We start from the raw sequence: 15,754 nt of genomic DNA on the forward strand, positions 1-15,754 counted from the left end.
GTGATTTGTATCAATTTGCACGCACTAATTGGTACTTTTTAGAGTAGTGCTATATTACATTGGTTGGGAAGAGGAGAGCTGGTATATGGTTTGACTATGAATGTGACTATTTATTTTTCTGTTATTGGTAATTTTATTGTTCTCTTGTCTTATTTCCATTCGTTGCTCTGATTTTGTGTTGCCTTCATTGAATGTAACTGTATCTTAATAATTTCCCTTTTGATTAATAAAGTATTCTGAATCTGAATTGATATTGACCTAATATGGCCATGTGCCCATATCAGGTCAATATTGTCGTAAGCATCCCCGTCCTTTGGAGCACGTCTCCTGTCTGCAGCTCATTGGCTCAGCAATAAAAGCTAACTTCCGGGTTTGGACAAACTTGGGTTTGGACCAAACCCAAGCTCAACACTAATGACTAGCTACTAATAGATAAGCCTAAGGGCCCTTTCACACCTTTTGCAGCAACGCGTGGCAACACTCGTTAACCTGCGTTTGTGCGATGTGGTGCCATTCATTCTGAACAGCAACCCAACACACCTTACTGATAGACGTGAATTGTAGAAATCCTATATCTTTGGGGTTTTTTTTCTTGCATGCTGATTCGCAGGTCATCCCATGTGCAGCAACCGTGTCGTGAATAGGCCCTAAAAGTTTGTGAACCCCTTGAGGTGAGAGTTTCCAATGTGAACAAGGTCTTTAGGTGGGATGTGGACGCAGGTTCTCTGATCCTGACACCTCTTGCCCTCTCCGAGCCTGATAACTTTTTCTCTCTCCCTCCCTCTTGTCCTTCTCACTTCCTCTCTCTCTCTCTCTCTTTTTCTCTGTGGTTACTCATATGACGTCAGGGGAGAGGCTCCAATTCTCTCTCCCTCCCAAAAATTCCTGCTCCCCCCTCCTTCCTCTCTCCTCCTCTCCCTCCACCCTCCCACAGATCACCCAGTCTGGTTTTAAAGGAAGGTAATAGCGAGACATGGCACTCTCTGCCCTGGCTACTAAAGAGACAGCTGGGCTACTACCAGCAAACCCCAGCCACTGACTATTCCTGGGCCTCGACATGCGGCTTATCACAGGTAAAAACTTTGCTCTCCATCTCTCTCTGTTCCTCTCTCCTCTGCAGATATCTCTGCAGGGCCGCCTAGCTCAGTACCTCCATCCCACAACTTTCCACACTCTATAATGCCCCTCTGATGGGTCCATCATCTCATAAGGGCTTCTATCTTCACCAGAACTTTTCTAGCCCCCTCCGGCTTCCACATTGTGTTTACAAACGGCACACTTGGCCAACCAGGAGCCCTCTGCATGCAGGCAGCCCTCTCCGTTGGTGGATTTCCTTTAACTGTCACACTGTTGCCAGGTGACCCTGACTTCCAGGAACAGTCCCGGCTTTTCAGGATTTGTCCCTGGAAATCGGCTTTCCTGGAAAAAGTTCCTTCGCTTTTCATCACAGATCAATTTCAGGGCAAAGTCGCTGTTTTTAGAAAGTTACATCCAGGACTTACTGTCTGTCTTATATATGGGATCCTATAGCACAATGGTTTACTTCCTAAAGGGGAGCAAAACTGAGCAAAAAAATGGAGAATGGAAAAGGATTTTACAATTCAGAACATAGAAAATATTTTACATTGAGATGGTACTGATGTCTATCTATCTATAGATAGATAGATAGATAGATAGATAGATATAGACTAATATATAGAAAGATATTATAGAGATATATTGATCTATCTACAATTTTGTCTATTTCTGTTCTCTCTTCCTATCTATCTATCTATCTATCTATCTATCAATTTCTATTCTATTTTACAATCTATCCATATATCCATCTATTTATTTACAATTTTATCTATCGCTATTATTTCTTCCCGTCTTTCAATCTATTATTTCTATTTTATCTATCTATCTATCTATCTATCTATCTATCTATCTATCTATCTATCTATCTATCTATCTATCTATCTATCTATCTATCATCAGTTAATACATAGGATGTGATAAATAGATAGACAGTTAGATAGATAGATAGATAGATAGATAGATAGATAGATAGATAGATAGATAGATAGATAGATAGATAGATAGATAGGAAGAGAGAACAGAAATAGACAAAATTGTAGATAGATCAATATATCTCTATAATATCTTTCTATATATTAGTCTATATCTATCTATCTATCTATCTATCTATCTATCTATCTATCTATCTATCTATCTATCTATCTATCTATCTATCTATATATCTATCCCAATTAATACATATGAGATAGATAGATAGATAGATAGATAGATAGATAGATAGATAGATAGATAGATAGATAGATAGATAGATAGATAGATAGATAGATAGATAGATAGATAGTTGGATGGGAAGATAGATTAGAAATAGACTAATAGATAGAATGATATTATAGAGAAATATTTATCTATCCCAATTAATACATATGAGATAGATAGATAGATAGATAGATAGATAGATAGATAGATAGATAGATATGAAGTTAGGATAGAAATAGATTGATTGATTGATTGATTGATTGATTGTTTGATTTACAGAAAGATATAATAGAGACATCTATCCACCTATCTATCTAATTTCTATTTTACTGTCTATTGATCTTTCTATCTACAATTTTTTTCTATTTCTGTTCTCTCTTCTTATCTTTCAATTAATCTATTTCTAATCAATCTATCTATCTATCTATCTATCTATCTATCTATCTATCTATCTATCTATCTATCTATTTATTTTCTTATATCTCTCTACATCATTTGTATTAATTGAGACAGATAGACATCATATGTGTTTATTAGATAGATAGATAGATAGATAGATAGATAGATAGATAGATAGATAGATAGATAGATAGATAGATAGATAGATAGATAGATAGATAGATAGATAGATAGATAGATAGATAGATAGATAGATAGATAGATAGATAGTTGAGATATGGATAGACGTCTGCTTAGCACCTTTGTGTACAATGGCTGTGGATGTGATCTCCTTGCTGTAGTTGGTAGGTGGGCACACACAATGGGAATGGAAGTGTCTGGGAATAGGAGGAGGCGTTGTGCAGGTTGCTGGGCGTCTGTGTCGTTTTTCAGGGTGAAACATGAGAGGGGCCCTTGAGACAGACACTTGTAAGAAAGTGTCAGTATCAAAGACAGATTGTGACATCTCTCAGAGTTCCCCACCCATAGCACTGACAGGCAGCACTTTAAGATGCAGCTTGTCTTACTGGCTCACCTCCCCCGTCTTGCCCCGTCTTCCCCCTTTAAATCTTCTCTGGTATTTCAGACTCTGGGTGTCACACCTTGGTCCTGTCTACATCTGTCCACTCAGCTCTCTCTAGAGGCTAAAGCTTTGTGTAGAGATTAGCAAAATGCGTGTTTTGTTTTACTCTGTTTTACAACAAAATGTTGCTGTTTTCTCCTACAGAAGATCCATCGGGTCGTCCTAAAATGTATTTAAAAATTCTGAGTTTCAAATGTCTGAATTCTGAGACTAAAAGTCAGAATTCTTAGAATAAAAGTCAGAATTCTTAAAATAAAAGTCAGAATTCTCAGTTTCATAGTCAGAATTCTAAGATTCAAAGTAATAACTCCGAGATTAAAAGTCAGAATTCTGAGATTTAAAATTTGAATTCTCAGTTTCATAGTCAGAACTCTAAGATTCAGGCCCGGTTCACACCTATGTGAATTGGATGCGGCTTACACCGCATCCAATTCGCATGACATTTTAACATACCTTCATTTGAATGAGGCTGGTTCACATATGTGCGTTGCATTCGCACTCCGCATTGCCCAAAAAACGTGTGCGCTTTCTGGGCATTGCAGTGCGAATTGCAAGCACATTATCTACTATGGGAACGCATCTGATTCGTAGATGCATTTCGTTGTGAACAGGATAAAATCCTGAAGTAAACCTGACCTGATACTGATGCAATCCTGACCTGATCCTGATCAAAAACTGACGTGAAACGCTGAACAATTACTTTGTCAATTAGCTGTGAAAACAGAGCTTCAATTCGCACTGCACATGTGTGGCCTCAAAGTAATAATTCTGCAGTCTGAATTCTGAGATTAAAAGTCAGAATTCAGAGTTCATAGTCAGAAATCTGACTATGAAACTGAGAATTCTGACTATGAACTCGGAATTCTGACTTTTAATCTCAGAATTTGGACTTTTAATCTCAGAATTTGGACTTTTAATCTCAGAATTCTGACTGTAAAACTGAGAATTAAAAGTCAGTATTCAGAGTTCATAGTCAGAATTCTGAGAAACTGAGAATTCTGACTATGAACTCGGACTTTTAATCTCAGAATTCGGACTTTTAATCTCAGAATTATTTCTTTGAATTTTAGAATTCTGATTATGAAACTGAGAATTCTATCTTTTAATCTCAGTATTATTACTTTGAATCTTAGAATTCTGACTATGAAACTGAGAATTCTAAGATTCAAAGTAATAATTCTGTGATTAAAAGTTAGCATTCTGAGATTAAAAGTCAGAATTCTCAGTTTCATAGTCAGAATTAGAAGATTCAAAGTAATAATTCTGCGATTAAATGTCCAAATTCTGAGACTGAAAGTCAGAATTCTGAGATTAAAAGTCAGAATTCTCAGTTTCATAGTCAGAATTAGAAGATTCAAAGTAATAATTCCAAGTTTAAAAGTCAGAATTCTGAGATTCAAAATCATAATTCTGAAATTCATAGTCAGAATGGCTCTTCCATATTCTCCACACAATTAAGTGAAGTAAAGAGGAGCTCCAGTCTCATCCAAAAAAATTAAAAATCAACAGCTACAAATATAAGGACATTTACGTGTCCAAGGATCCAGCGCTGTCCTCACCCAAGCCTATCCTTCAACCGGCTTTGTGTCCAGGCGAGCATTTTCCATTTTGCATGCGTGAGCTGCGCTGTGCTTTGTGAATGGTCCCCCAGTCTTCTGGGACCTGTGATGTGTTTCAGAAGGCTGCTGGAGAATGATCAGATTTTCGTCAGGGAATTGTGTGATGACAGACTGTTTGCCTAAAATCCGACCGTTAGTACGCTCCATCAGACAATTGTTGTCCAACTTTCCGCCAACAAATGTTGGATGGCAGGCTAGTAAATTTTCGGTGGACAAAGGTCTGTTGTCAGATTTTCCTGTCGTGTGTACACAAGTCCGTCACACAAAAGTTGAAAGTACAAACACGCATGCTCGGAATCAATGCTCACCAAACACGACAATAGCAGAAGGTGCCCTAAGGGTGGCGCTCAAGATCTGAAATCCACGTAGTACGTCACTATGTTTGTGTTTGTTGGCCAACAATTGTGTGCCGTTAGTATGCAAGACAAGTTCCTGGCACGCGCCCTTCGGACAAAAGTCTGACGCTCGGTTGGCCAAAAATCCGATGGTGTGTACGAGGCTTAGGTCCGTAGGTTCAGTATTGAGTTGGCCCACCCTTTGCAGCTATAACCGCTTCAACTCTTCTGGGAAGGCTGTCCACAAGGTTTAGGAGTGTGTCTATGGGAATGTTTGACCATTCTTCCAGAAGCGCATTTGTGAGGTCAGGCACTGATGTTGGACGAGAAGGCCTGGCTCCAGTCTAATTCATCCCAAAGGTGTTCTTTTGGGTTGAGGTCAGGACTCTGTGCAGGCCAGTCAAGTTCCTCCACCCCAAACCCACTCATCCATGTCTTTATGGACCTTGCTTTGTGCAATGGTGTGCAGTCATGTTGGAACAGGAAGGGGCCATTCCCAAACTGGTCCCACAATGTTGGAAAAATGAAATTGTCTTGGTATGCTGATGCCTTAAGAGTTCCCTTCACTAGAACTAAGGGGCCAAGCCCAACCACTGAATCCCTGAAAAACAACCCCACCCCATAATCCCCCCTCAACCAAATGATTTGGACTAGTGCACAAAAGTTAATTGACACAACACCATCTTTTTTATATTTTACCAAAAAAAATCCATATGATATTGTGTCTGTTCACATTACAGTTTATTTTAGTGTCATTTTTTCCTGAAACTATGCTTTGATAAATTGCTGTGCAGATATCACGCAACATTTAAAAAAATGCAACCACCTCCATTTTAGTCTTCAGAGTCTCTGCTTTTAGGAAAATTATACTTTTGGGAGAACTGAAGTAATTTTTAGCAAAAAGTGCTGATTTGTACGTGTGCAAAAAAAGTTAAAAATTGCCGGGGTACTGTAGGCAAGTGGTTAAAGGCAAGTGATTTCACAGACAGGGACATCACTTTTCATGATCAGAGTGCATCGGGGTTGAAGTATATCTAAACCCAAGAATGTAAAATATTACAGCTTAAGGCCCCGTTCACATTTCACGTAGAGGGAATGCATATTCCTGCTCGTGAGTTTTTGCGCAATTTGCACGCATTTCTACGTGTTGTGCATTTAAGCAAATAGATTGCCCTACGTGAGTTTATTGTGCCAAAGAAGCTCACATACCAAATTTTGGCAATGAGCCAGGTGAGTTTTTTCATGCGACAATCACAGCAAAATTGCACCACATTTGGGTTGCCATTAAGAATAAAATAACACCCAAGTGCACATCACGCATTTTGCTGCAATTTTAATGTGATTTGGAAGCGCGGGCAAAATGGCGCCAATTCTGCCTATGATTCCAAATCACTAGATGTGAACTGAGCCTAAGGGTCTTTGTACACAGTACTGATGTATGAATGCTGGATCTTCCTACCAGAAAGTTCCTGTGCAAAAAAAGCCAGCATGGTCCATATAGTTTGTATATGCATGTGAGAAAAAATTCTTCTAACTCCCAGAATGCCGGATAGTATAATTTAGGCCCCTTTCACATGGGGCGCGTCCGTTTTAACGGACTCCACTTGCTCAGCAGGGGATCGATCCGTTGATCCCCACTGAGCAGGCGGATGACATCTCTGTCTCCGCTCACTGTGCTGAGAGTCCCGCTGTCCTCTATGGGGAGATCGGTTGAAAATAAACTGCCTGTCCGTTTTCATCCGATCCGCCAGACGGATGAAAAATAGGACCACCATCCGTCTGTATTTGGCAGACCAGATCAGTAATCGGCGGATATCAGCGGACATGTCACCGCTGACAACTGTCGCTCCATAGAGGTGAATTGAGTGTCCGATCAGGTCCGCCTGAACAGCATGCGTGAAAGGGGCCTTACTCTTCAATGGGGAGGTGTGACACGTGTAAAATACTAACCAGGAAGGCCCCTTTCACACAAAGGGTCTGATCAGGTCCGCCTGCCAGTTTTCAGGCAGTCCTGATTGGATGGTCCATGCACCTCTGTGGACCGACGCAAGTCTGCCTACCTCCAATCTGATAAAAAAAAACAAGGGGATCCAATCTCCTCCGTCAAGACGGATCGGATCAGAGAGCAGGCAGTTGTAAACGGACAGTGAAGTCCATTTACACCTGACGGCCCATAGAGCAGAGCAGGTTGTGTTTGTGTCCTCTATGCATAAACTGAGAAGACACGGACCTGTCACCTGCATGCTCTGCTCTGATCAGTAGGGGATCAGTAGACAGATCCTCTGATCATAATAGATTCTGCCCCGTGTGAAAGGATGGCTTCAGCTCTGCTCTCTACCCACAGGAGAGGTCCCCCAGATGCGTTTCACCCCCTAGTGGGCTTAATCATTTAGGCCTCAACAATTAAACTTTATTGAAATGTCACAAAGTGACATTTCATTAAGTCCTATTGGCCGCCGCACGGTTTGAGGCAGTGGATTACCTTGAAATGGGCTGCACTGGATAAAAGTATCACCCGCTGTACTTTTTCTCAGCACACACTGCGGTGCGGCGGTGTAAACTGGCCACATAGGTGACAAGACATTTTGCTTGCTATGGGACTAGCTGGAATAGCCACCCAATGCTCCATCTATCTAAAAAAAAATTGATACAAACTGTCATTTGGGTACAGTGTTGCATGACGGAGTAATTGTCATTCAAAGTGTGACAGTGCTGAAAGCAGAAATGGCCTGGACTGAAAGGAGGTGTAACTGTCCGGTATTGAAATGGGTAAACTACAAGTCTGACTACTGAGATGGAAGATGGGGGTAGTAGTTTCTTCAGTCACAGCTTCCTGTGAAAGGACGTCGTGGTTATGGGGGCTCACACAACTACTCCAACTACTCCATTTTCAAAATGTGACATTATTTGCAGGTAGAAGAACCCCTGCCCACTGTCACACTGAGGGGGAGAGGGGGAACCAGAATGCCTTATATGTTACACCCTAGATATGGGTGTAATATGTAACGTGTTCCAAAATGTAAAACGCAACTCCCCCCCCCGTAGTGCTGTAGTGCTCTTCAAAGCACATACTTGATTGCAAAGTGAATCCAATGTTGTTTTCTGTGATCTGCTCTTTGGGTGCCACACAGATGGTCCTGCACCGCTATCTTAGTCCTTCTGGGTGCAGACAACCAGCTCCAATGGCACACTGAACCCGCCCCCTGGCCCGCCTTCTGGACTGCCCCTGACCATCCTGTGTGCCGATCCTGCAGCCTCCTGGGATATATGATGTAAGTATCCCAGGAGGTCACGGGACCAGGTACATGTCACTGTGGCCTAGGCTGGAATGGCATCAGGAGGCGGCACCAAAAATTAAAAAAAATGAAACAAAAAAATTTCACACTGGGGGGGGGGGTTAAAGCAGAAATCTCCCAATGTCCTGTGATACATCACATATTACCAACTTCAGCCTCTGCAACAATCCCTCCTCCTAGACTTTGTCTTTTTAAAGGTTTTCTTGGGTGTCTACCTTAGATGTGGTTTCCATACACTGCACAAACAATGGGCAAAAAGCCTGAAACAGCGGTTTGCATTTTGGAATGAATGGCTCAATAATCTTGGGCTGTATTTGAACTGTACCCCAGTGGTTCTGGACGTGCATTTGGCTGTTTGAGGCATAAACCAATGACTTTAATGGCTCCACTTATTGTCCTGAAATGAGGAATAATTCCTCCTATTTTTGGGATTTGTGATGGAATGAGACATGGGAATATCTGCTATTCTAAGACGGCTTAAGGTCTGGTTCATACCTATGCAGGTTGCAGTGTGCATATTCCAGGTGCATTTTGCATTTTTCAATATGCATTTTTGATCCAGTAAAGTCTTTGGAACCAAAAACCAGAAAAAAGTCCCAGGCCCTTTCCATAAAATGCACAGATTTGAATGTGACCTATAGGAAACCATGTTAAATGGACTGTACTGTTTTTCTGCAAAACTAAAAATGCACTAAAAAATGCATACAGTGCCTTGAAAAAGTATTCATACCCCTTGAAATTTTCCACATTTTGTCATGTTACAACCAAAAATTTAAATGTATTTTATTGGGATTTTATGTGATAGACCAACACAAAGTGGCACATAATTGTGAAGTGGAAGGAAAATTATAAATTGTTTTTCAAAGTTTTTTACAAACAAATATGTGAAAAGTGTGGCGTGCATTTGTATTCAACCCCCTCAGTCAATACTTTGTAGAACCACCATTTCGCTGCAATTACAGCTGAAAGTCTTTTTGGGGATGTCTCTACCAGCTTTGCACATCTAGAGAGTGATATTTTTTCCCATTCTTCTTTGCAAAATAGCTCAGGCTCCGTCAGTTTGGATAGAGAGCATCTGTGAACAGCAATTTTCAAGTCTTGCTACAGATTCTCAATTGGATTTAGGTCTGGACTTTGACTGGGCCATTCTAACACATGAATATGCTTTGATCTAAACCATTCCATTGTAGCTCTGGCTGAATGTTTAGGGTCCTTAAAATGTGCTAGATGTTCCTTGGATTGTATCAGCTTATATCCGAAAGAGAGTCATTGGAATGGTTCGATAAGATATTCGCAAAAAAATAATAAAGTACAGAGATTGACATAGTCAGCTCTAGGAAGAAAAACGTTTTTCAAAAATATTGTTCAGAATTTTTTTTTCTTCTATATAATTAGATGCTCTTAATGAGTACCAAAGAATATTGTTGATATGTACAACCTAAAGAAAACATTTACAGTGCCTTGAAAAAATATGCATACCCTTTGAAATTTTCCACATTTTGTCCTATTACAACCAAAAACACAAATATATTTTATTGGGATTTTATGTGATAGACCAACACAAAGTGGCACATAATTGTGAAGTGGAAGGAAAATGATAAATGGTTTTGAATTTTTTTTTACAAATAAATATGTGAAAAGTGTATCATGCATTTGTATTCAGCCCCCCTAAGTGAATACTTTGTAGGACCATCTTTGGCTGCAATCACAGCTGCAATTCTTTTTGGGATGTCTCTACCAGCTTTGCACATCTAGAGAGTGACATTTTTGCCCATTCTTCTTTGCAAAATAGCTCAAGCTCTGTCAGATTGGATAGAGAGCGTCTGCAAACAGCAATTTTCAAATCTTGCAACAGATTCTCAATTGGATTCAGGTCTGGACTTTGACTGGGCCATTCTAACATATGAATATGCTTTGATCTAAGCCATTCTATTGTAGCTCTGGCTGTATGTTTAGGGTCATTGTCTTGCTGGAAGGTGAACAAACCTCTGAGGGCTTCACAAAATAGCTGTATTTATACTGAGATTCATTTACACACAGGTGGACTCTATTTACTATAGGTGACTTCTGAAGGCAATTGGTTCCACTAGATTTTAGTTAGGGGTATCAGAGTAAAGGGGGCTGAATACAAATGCACACCACACTTTTCACATATTTATTTGTAAAAAAATGTTGAAAGCCATTTATCATTTTCCATCCATTTCACAATTATGTTCCATTTTGTGTTGGTCTATCACATAAAATCCCCCACACGTAGCATTTTGCTTTTAGGCCAAAAAGTTCAATTTTGGACATGTTTGCTGTGTCCCCCACATGGCATCTCACAAACAGCAAATGGGCCTTCGTATAGCTTTTTTTCAACAATGTCTTTCTTCTTGCCACTCTTTCATAAAGGCCAGGTTTGTGAAGTGCACGACTAATAGTTGTCCTGTGGACAGATTCTCCCACCTAAGCTGTGGATCTCTGCTACTCCTCCAGAGTTACCATGGACCTCTTGGCTGCTTCTCTGATTAATGCTCTCCTGTCAGTTTAGGTGGACGGCCATGTCTTGGTAGGTTTGCAGTTGTGCCACTCTTTCCATTTTCAGATGATGGATTGAACAGTGCTTTGTGCTATGTTCAAAGCTTGGAATACTTTTTTATACCCTAACCCTGTTTTAAACATCTCCACAACTTTATCCCTGAACTGTCTGGTGTGTTCCTTGGCCTTAGTGATGCTGTTTGTTAACTAAGGTTCTCTAACAAACCTCTGAGGTCTTCACAGAACAGCTGTATTTATACTGAAATTACACACAGGTGGACTCTATTTACTAATTAGGTGACTTCTGAAAACATTTGGTTTCACTAGATTTTAGTTAGGGGTATCAGAGTAAAGGGGGCTGAATACAAATGCACGCCACACTTTTTACATATTTATTTGTAAAAAAATTTGAAAACCATTTATCATTTTCCGTCCACTTCACAATTTTGTGCCACTTTGTGTTGGTCTATCACATAAAATCCCAATAAAATACATTTACGTTTTTGGTTGTTACATAGTTGGTAATGCTGAAAAAAGACAATAGTCCATCCAGTTCAACCTGTGAAGGTGTATGAGTATCAGTGTCTATAATGATTTTGCATATCCCTGTATGTTGTAACATAACAAAATGTGGAAAAATTGAAGGGGTATGAATACTTTTTCATGGCACTGTAGGTGTGAACCAGGCCTTACAGTGCCATGCGCTGGTTTGGTTAGAGGGCTTTTTGATTGCTTTAGTCCCTTCTCACCATAATTTGTATGTTTATACTGTCTCTTTTTTAAATTCAGAAATAAAACACTGTGATCATATGATATGAGTTTTGAAACTGATTTGATGGCACTATAATTAGCTAAATTGTAGAGTGGAGTTTTTTAATGGATCTATCAGGGTTTTATTTATGGAATGTGTTTATTTAAGTGCATGCTTCTGCTTTAACTGGTTGCAACAATATAGCAAATGTTGTCAATCCTGTTGAAATTTTGGAAAAGATTCCTGTACCACTTTAGTGGGATTCCAGTGTGATTTTGGCCCCAAACAATATGCAAACCACATCCAAAATGTAACCAGGTTGCAACAAAGATGCACTGAAAATTGTATCAAAATCAGATCGCAGTACTGTAGTGTGAACCTAGCCTTATGCCGCGTACACACGGCCGGTTTAGCCGTCGGAATAAACTCCGAAGGTTTCTCCGACGAAACTCAGATGGAATTCCATTCCAGCGGTCTTGCCTACACACGGTCAACCCAAAGTCCGACCAAAGTCCGACCGTCCAGAACGTGGTGACGTACAGCACGTACGACGGGACTAGAAAAAGGAAGTTCAATAGCCAGTAGCCAATAGCTTCCGTCTCGTACTTGCTTCGGAGCATGTGTAGTTTTTGGTCCGTCGGAACAGCATACAGACGATCGGTTTTCCCGATAGGAATTGGGTCCGTCGGAAATATTTAGAACATGTTCCATTTCTAGGTCCGTCAGAAAAGAAAGTCTGATGAGGCCTACACGCGATCGGAATAGACGATGAAAAGCTTCTGTCTGACTTTTTCTGTCGGACATTCCGCTCGTGTGTACGCGGCTTTAGGCTCCTTTCACACAAGCTATATCATTTACCACTCCCCCTGAAAAGTCATCTGTGGTGGAGGAGGTTAGGAGGCAACACTGCGGCCTCCTGTTGTCTTTCTTTTTTTTTTAATTGACAAATGGAAATGTTAAACTGTGGGATCATGCTGCAAATTCTTGGTCCACAGTTATGGCAAGGTAACATCCACAAACATGGGAAAATTTCTCAAGTAGTGACCCATGTCAAACTCCACATGCAGTGGTAAAATTGCCACAATGCAAAGTCTCGGCAATTTGTACTGCTCCAAGCGACACCATATCTGCTTGTAGGTAAGCGGTTGGGGGTGGGTGTTAAAAACATGTATCAACTGCCAGTCTTTAATACCCCCTCCTGTGTGTAAGGAGCTAAGAAGCCCTGTGGTTACTATGCAGGGCAGCTACTGATCATAGGAGGTGATCACTTTAGTAGCAGCGACTACTACAGTGTTTCTCCAAATCCACAGTGCTTCCACAGCTATGGCATATTAGTCCAAGCTGAACCAATGTAACTATGCAATAAAATCCATACCTAGAGTTTAGCGTTAGTAGACTGAGGCTTGGTCTGGGCAGACTTTTCGATGATCTTGACTCAGAACTATAAAACTTTGTCAAGACTGATGTCATTGGAGGGCAACTGGCTTATTTGATCATTTCACATGGTGGTGCTGACAAGCTCCATTGGCTAGACCCGAAGCCACAGAGATGGGAGGTTTGCAGGCTCTGAGTGGAGGCTTTACTTGGAATTATGGCTTGTTATATGTACTAAGGTCTCCGAAGTTAAGATCTCATTTATTGAAGCCACTAAAACTGTACAAAAAGCAGCAAAAGTGTCCAAGTCTCTGTGAAGAAGAGTTGAGCTAGCTCTAGATAGAGGAAGATTTTGCACTTGTTTTTATGTGCAATAGCCTTTGTTGCCCTTCTGTCTGAACAAGCCCTTCAGGCATCACCTAGATTTCATTGATGCAGCTCAGCATTGCCGACTCATAATTGAAACATTAAATGGGCATGTATTCTAAAATGACAAGACCTTACTTTGCGACTGTTCCTGCCTTTTCCATGCTGAAAACTTGAACCCATGTGATTATGCATGATTTTAGTTCCCGACCCGCACATATGTGAACCTAGCCTAAGTGGAAACATGCCTTACATTTATGTACAAAATACACAGTAAACATTTACAGTATACACAAAGTATAACAAGAACAACAAAATCCACAGCTCCTCCACCCAGCTTTGATCAGGGACTCCAGCAAAATGATTTGTTTAGCGAAGCACCCAATTCACAATCTCACTCCAAATCCTTCAACTGACATGCAGTCTTTTGCTGCTGCATTCTACATAATGCCACATCATCCACCTTACCAACTGTTCAGTGTCTGCTTCCCCTCTCTGCCAATCCCTTCATTGGCTGCCACTCACCCAACAAATCAAATTAAAACACTAACAACCTACAAAGCCATCCACAACTCAGGCCCCAGCTACAGTACTAACCTAGTCTCAAAATACCAACCTAACTTTTCTCTTCGCTCCTCCCATGCTCCCCTCCAGGACTTTTCCCAAGCCTCTCCCATCCTATTTAACTCCCTACCCCAATCTGTCCGACTATCTTTTACTCTGTCCACTTTTAGACTATCCCTGAAAACCCCCCAATTCAGAGAAGCCTATCCTACCTCCACCTAACAACTGTATTTTTACTATCTCCATCAGTTCTTCCCCCATACTTATTACTTTTTGTATCCCTTGCCCCCCCCCATCTTAAGCCTGGTACACGCTAGTAATTTCTTTTTCATTCAACCCAGTAGGCTGAACGAAAAAAAAACTAAAGAGCTCAGGAGCCACTGTACTAACAATCCGATAGTAATACAGTGATCTCCCCTGCTATGGTATTGGCTGAGAGTGCTGATCGAGAGCGGATCGGCAGACCTTTTTTGGTCATACCCATTCGACAGAAGCCGGATGTTCAGTTGGCTTCCGTCAGACCAGCTGCCGTACACACAGGCTGAATGTTGGCCGTTTTGTTTTTTACCGGTCGATACCGCCTGATATTCAGCCCTTGTATGCTAGGCTTTGGATTGTAAGCTCTAATGAGCAGAGCCCTTTGATTCCTCCTGTATTGAATTTGTATTATAACTGTACTGTTTGCCCTCTTTTTGTAAAGTGCTGTGCAAACCGTTAGCACTATTTAAAACCTGAATAATAATAATAATAATAATATTAATAATAAATAATAAATTATGCTGGAAGACGCCATCTTTGACGAAGCATGTAGGGAGGTGCTGCATGCTGACGTCATCACGTTTACACTGACCCCTGAAGCGAAGGGTGAACTACTTTTGCTGGCAAATAGATTATTATTGAACTTATTTACTGCATACGCATGTAAGTGCAATTTTAAATGTTTTAAATAACAATAAGTGATTTTACACTATTGGAGCGCTTTTTTTCCTACATACCTTGATTCTTGGTAATCGTCGTGACTGGGCTGGAGACAAGCAGTGGGAGCTGTGTTCCATAGAATCCCATTTCCATAGAATCCATAGAATCCATAGAATCCAAGTTCCATAGAATCCCATTTCCAACATCCCATAGAGGGTTATGACCATAGCTCGTTTGACCTCTCTAGAGATAGAGGATCAATAGGATCTGGTAAGCACCCCTATTATCTGAGGTGGTGGTTTTCACAGAAGGAGTTTCTATAATCCTTAGTGCTGAACTTTTTGATAAACTTTGATTGAAGATTCCTTCAATAATGGTCACTTTTCCACGTGGGCTATTTTCAAAAATATGTAGTTATGATTCATTGAATGTTTTGGTTTTATACACTTTTTTGTAATAAGTGCGGCTTTTTGTTGTTTTATATTGCAATAACTGTGGTTATATTGCATGGTTAAGTCGCTGCTACTATTTATCGAATTTAGACACTATTGGCATTAGCGCGGTTTTTGTACTCGTTTTCGGATCCGGTACTTGTGCTTGGGCTGTGCTATCATTGAAGATAGAATGGTCTTCCAGTGGAAGATGATTTGACCTGAATGTTGCATACAATTTTCAAGCCAGCAGAAAGGAACACACACCTTGATCAAACCAATTTT

The 15,754-nt window shown here is 40.5% G+C and overlaps 1 protein-coding gene across 1 annotated transcript in view; it reads left to right on the forward strand.

Moving 5' to 3' along the window:
* The first annotated feature begins 936 nt into the window (after positions 1-936).
* CLCF1 (cardiotrophin like cytokine factor 1) overlaps positions 937-15,754 on the forward strand; it is an 82,480-nt gene continuing 67,662 nt past the window's right edge. Inside the window, exon 1 of the mRNA XM_073597079.1 lies at positions 937-1,073. Coding sequence (XP_073453180.1) covers positions 1,058-1,073 — 16 coding nt within the window. The 5' untranslated portion in view covers positions 937-1,057. The remainder of the gene's footprint in view (positions 1,074-15,754) is intronic.

Source organism: Aquarana catesbeiana, linkage group LG08, assembly GCF_042186555.1.
Source record: "Aquarana catesbeiana isolate 2022-GZ linkage group LG08, ASM4218655v1, whole genome shotgun sequence".
Lineage (NCBI taxonomy): Eukaryota > Metazoa > Chordata > Amphibia > Anura > Ranidae > Aquarana > Aquarana catesbeiana.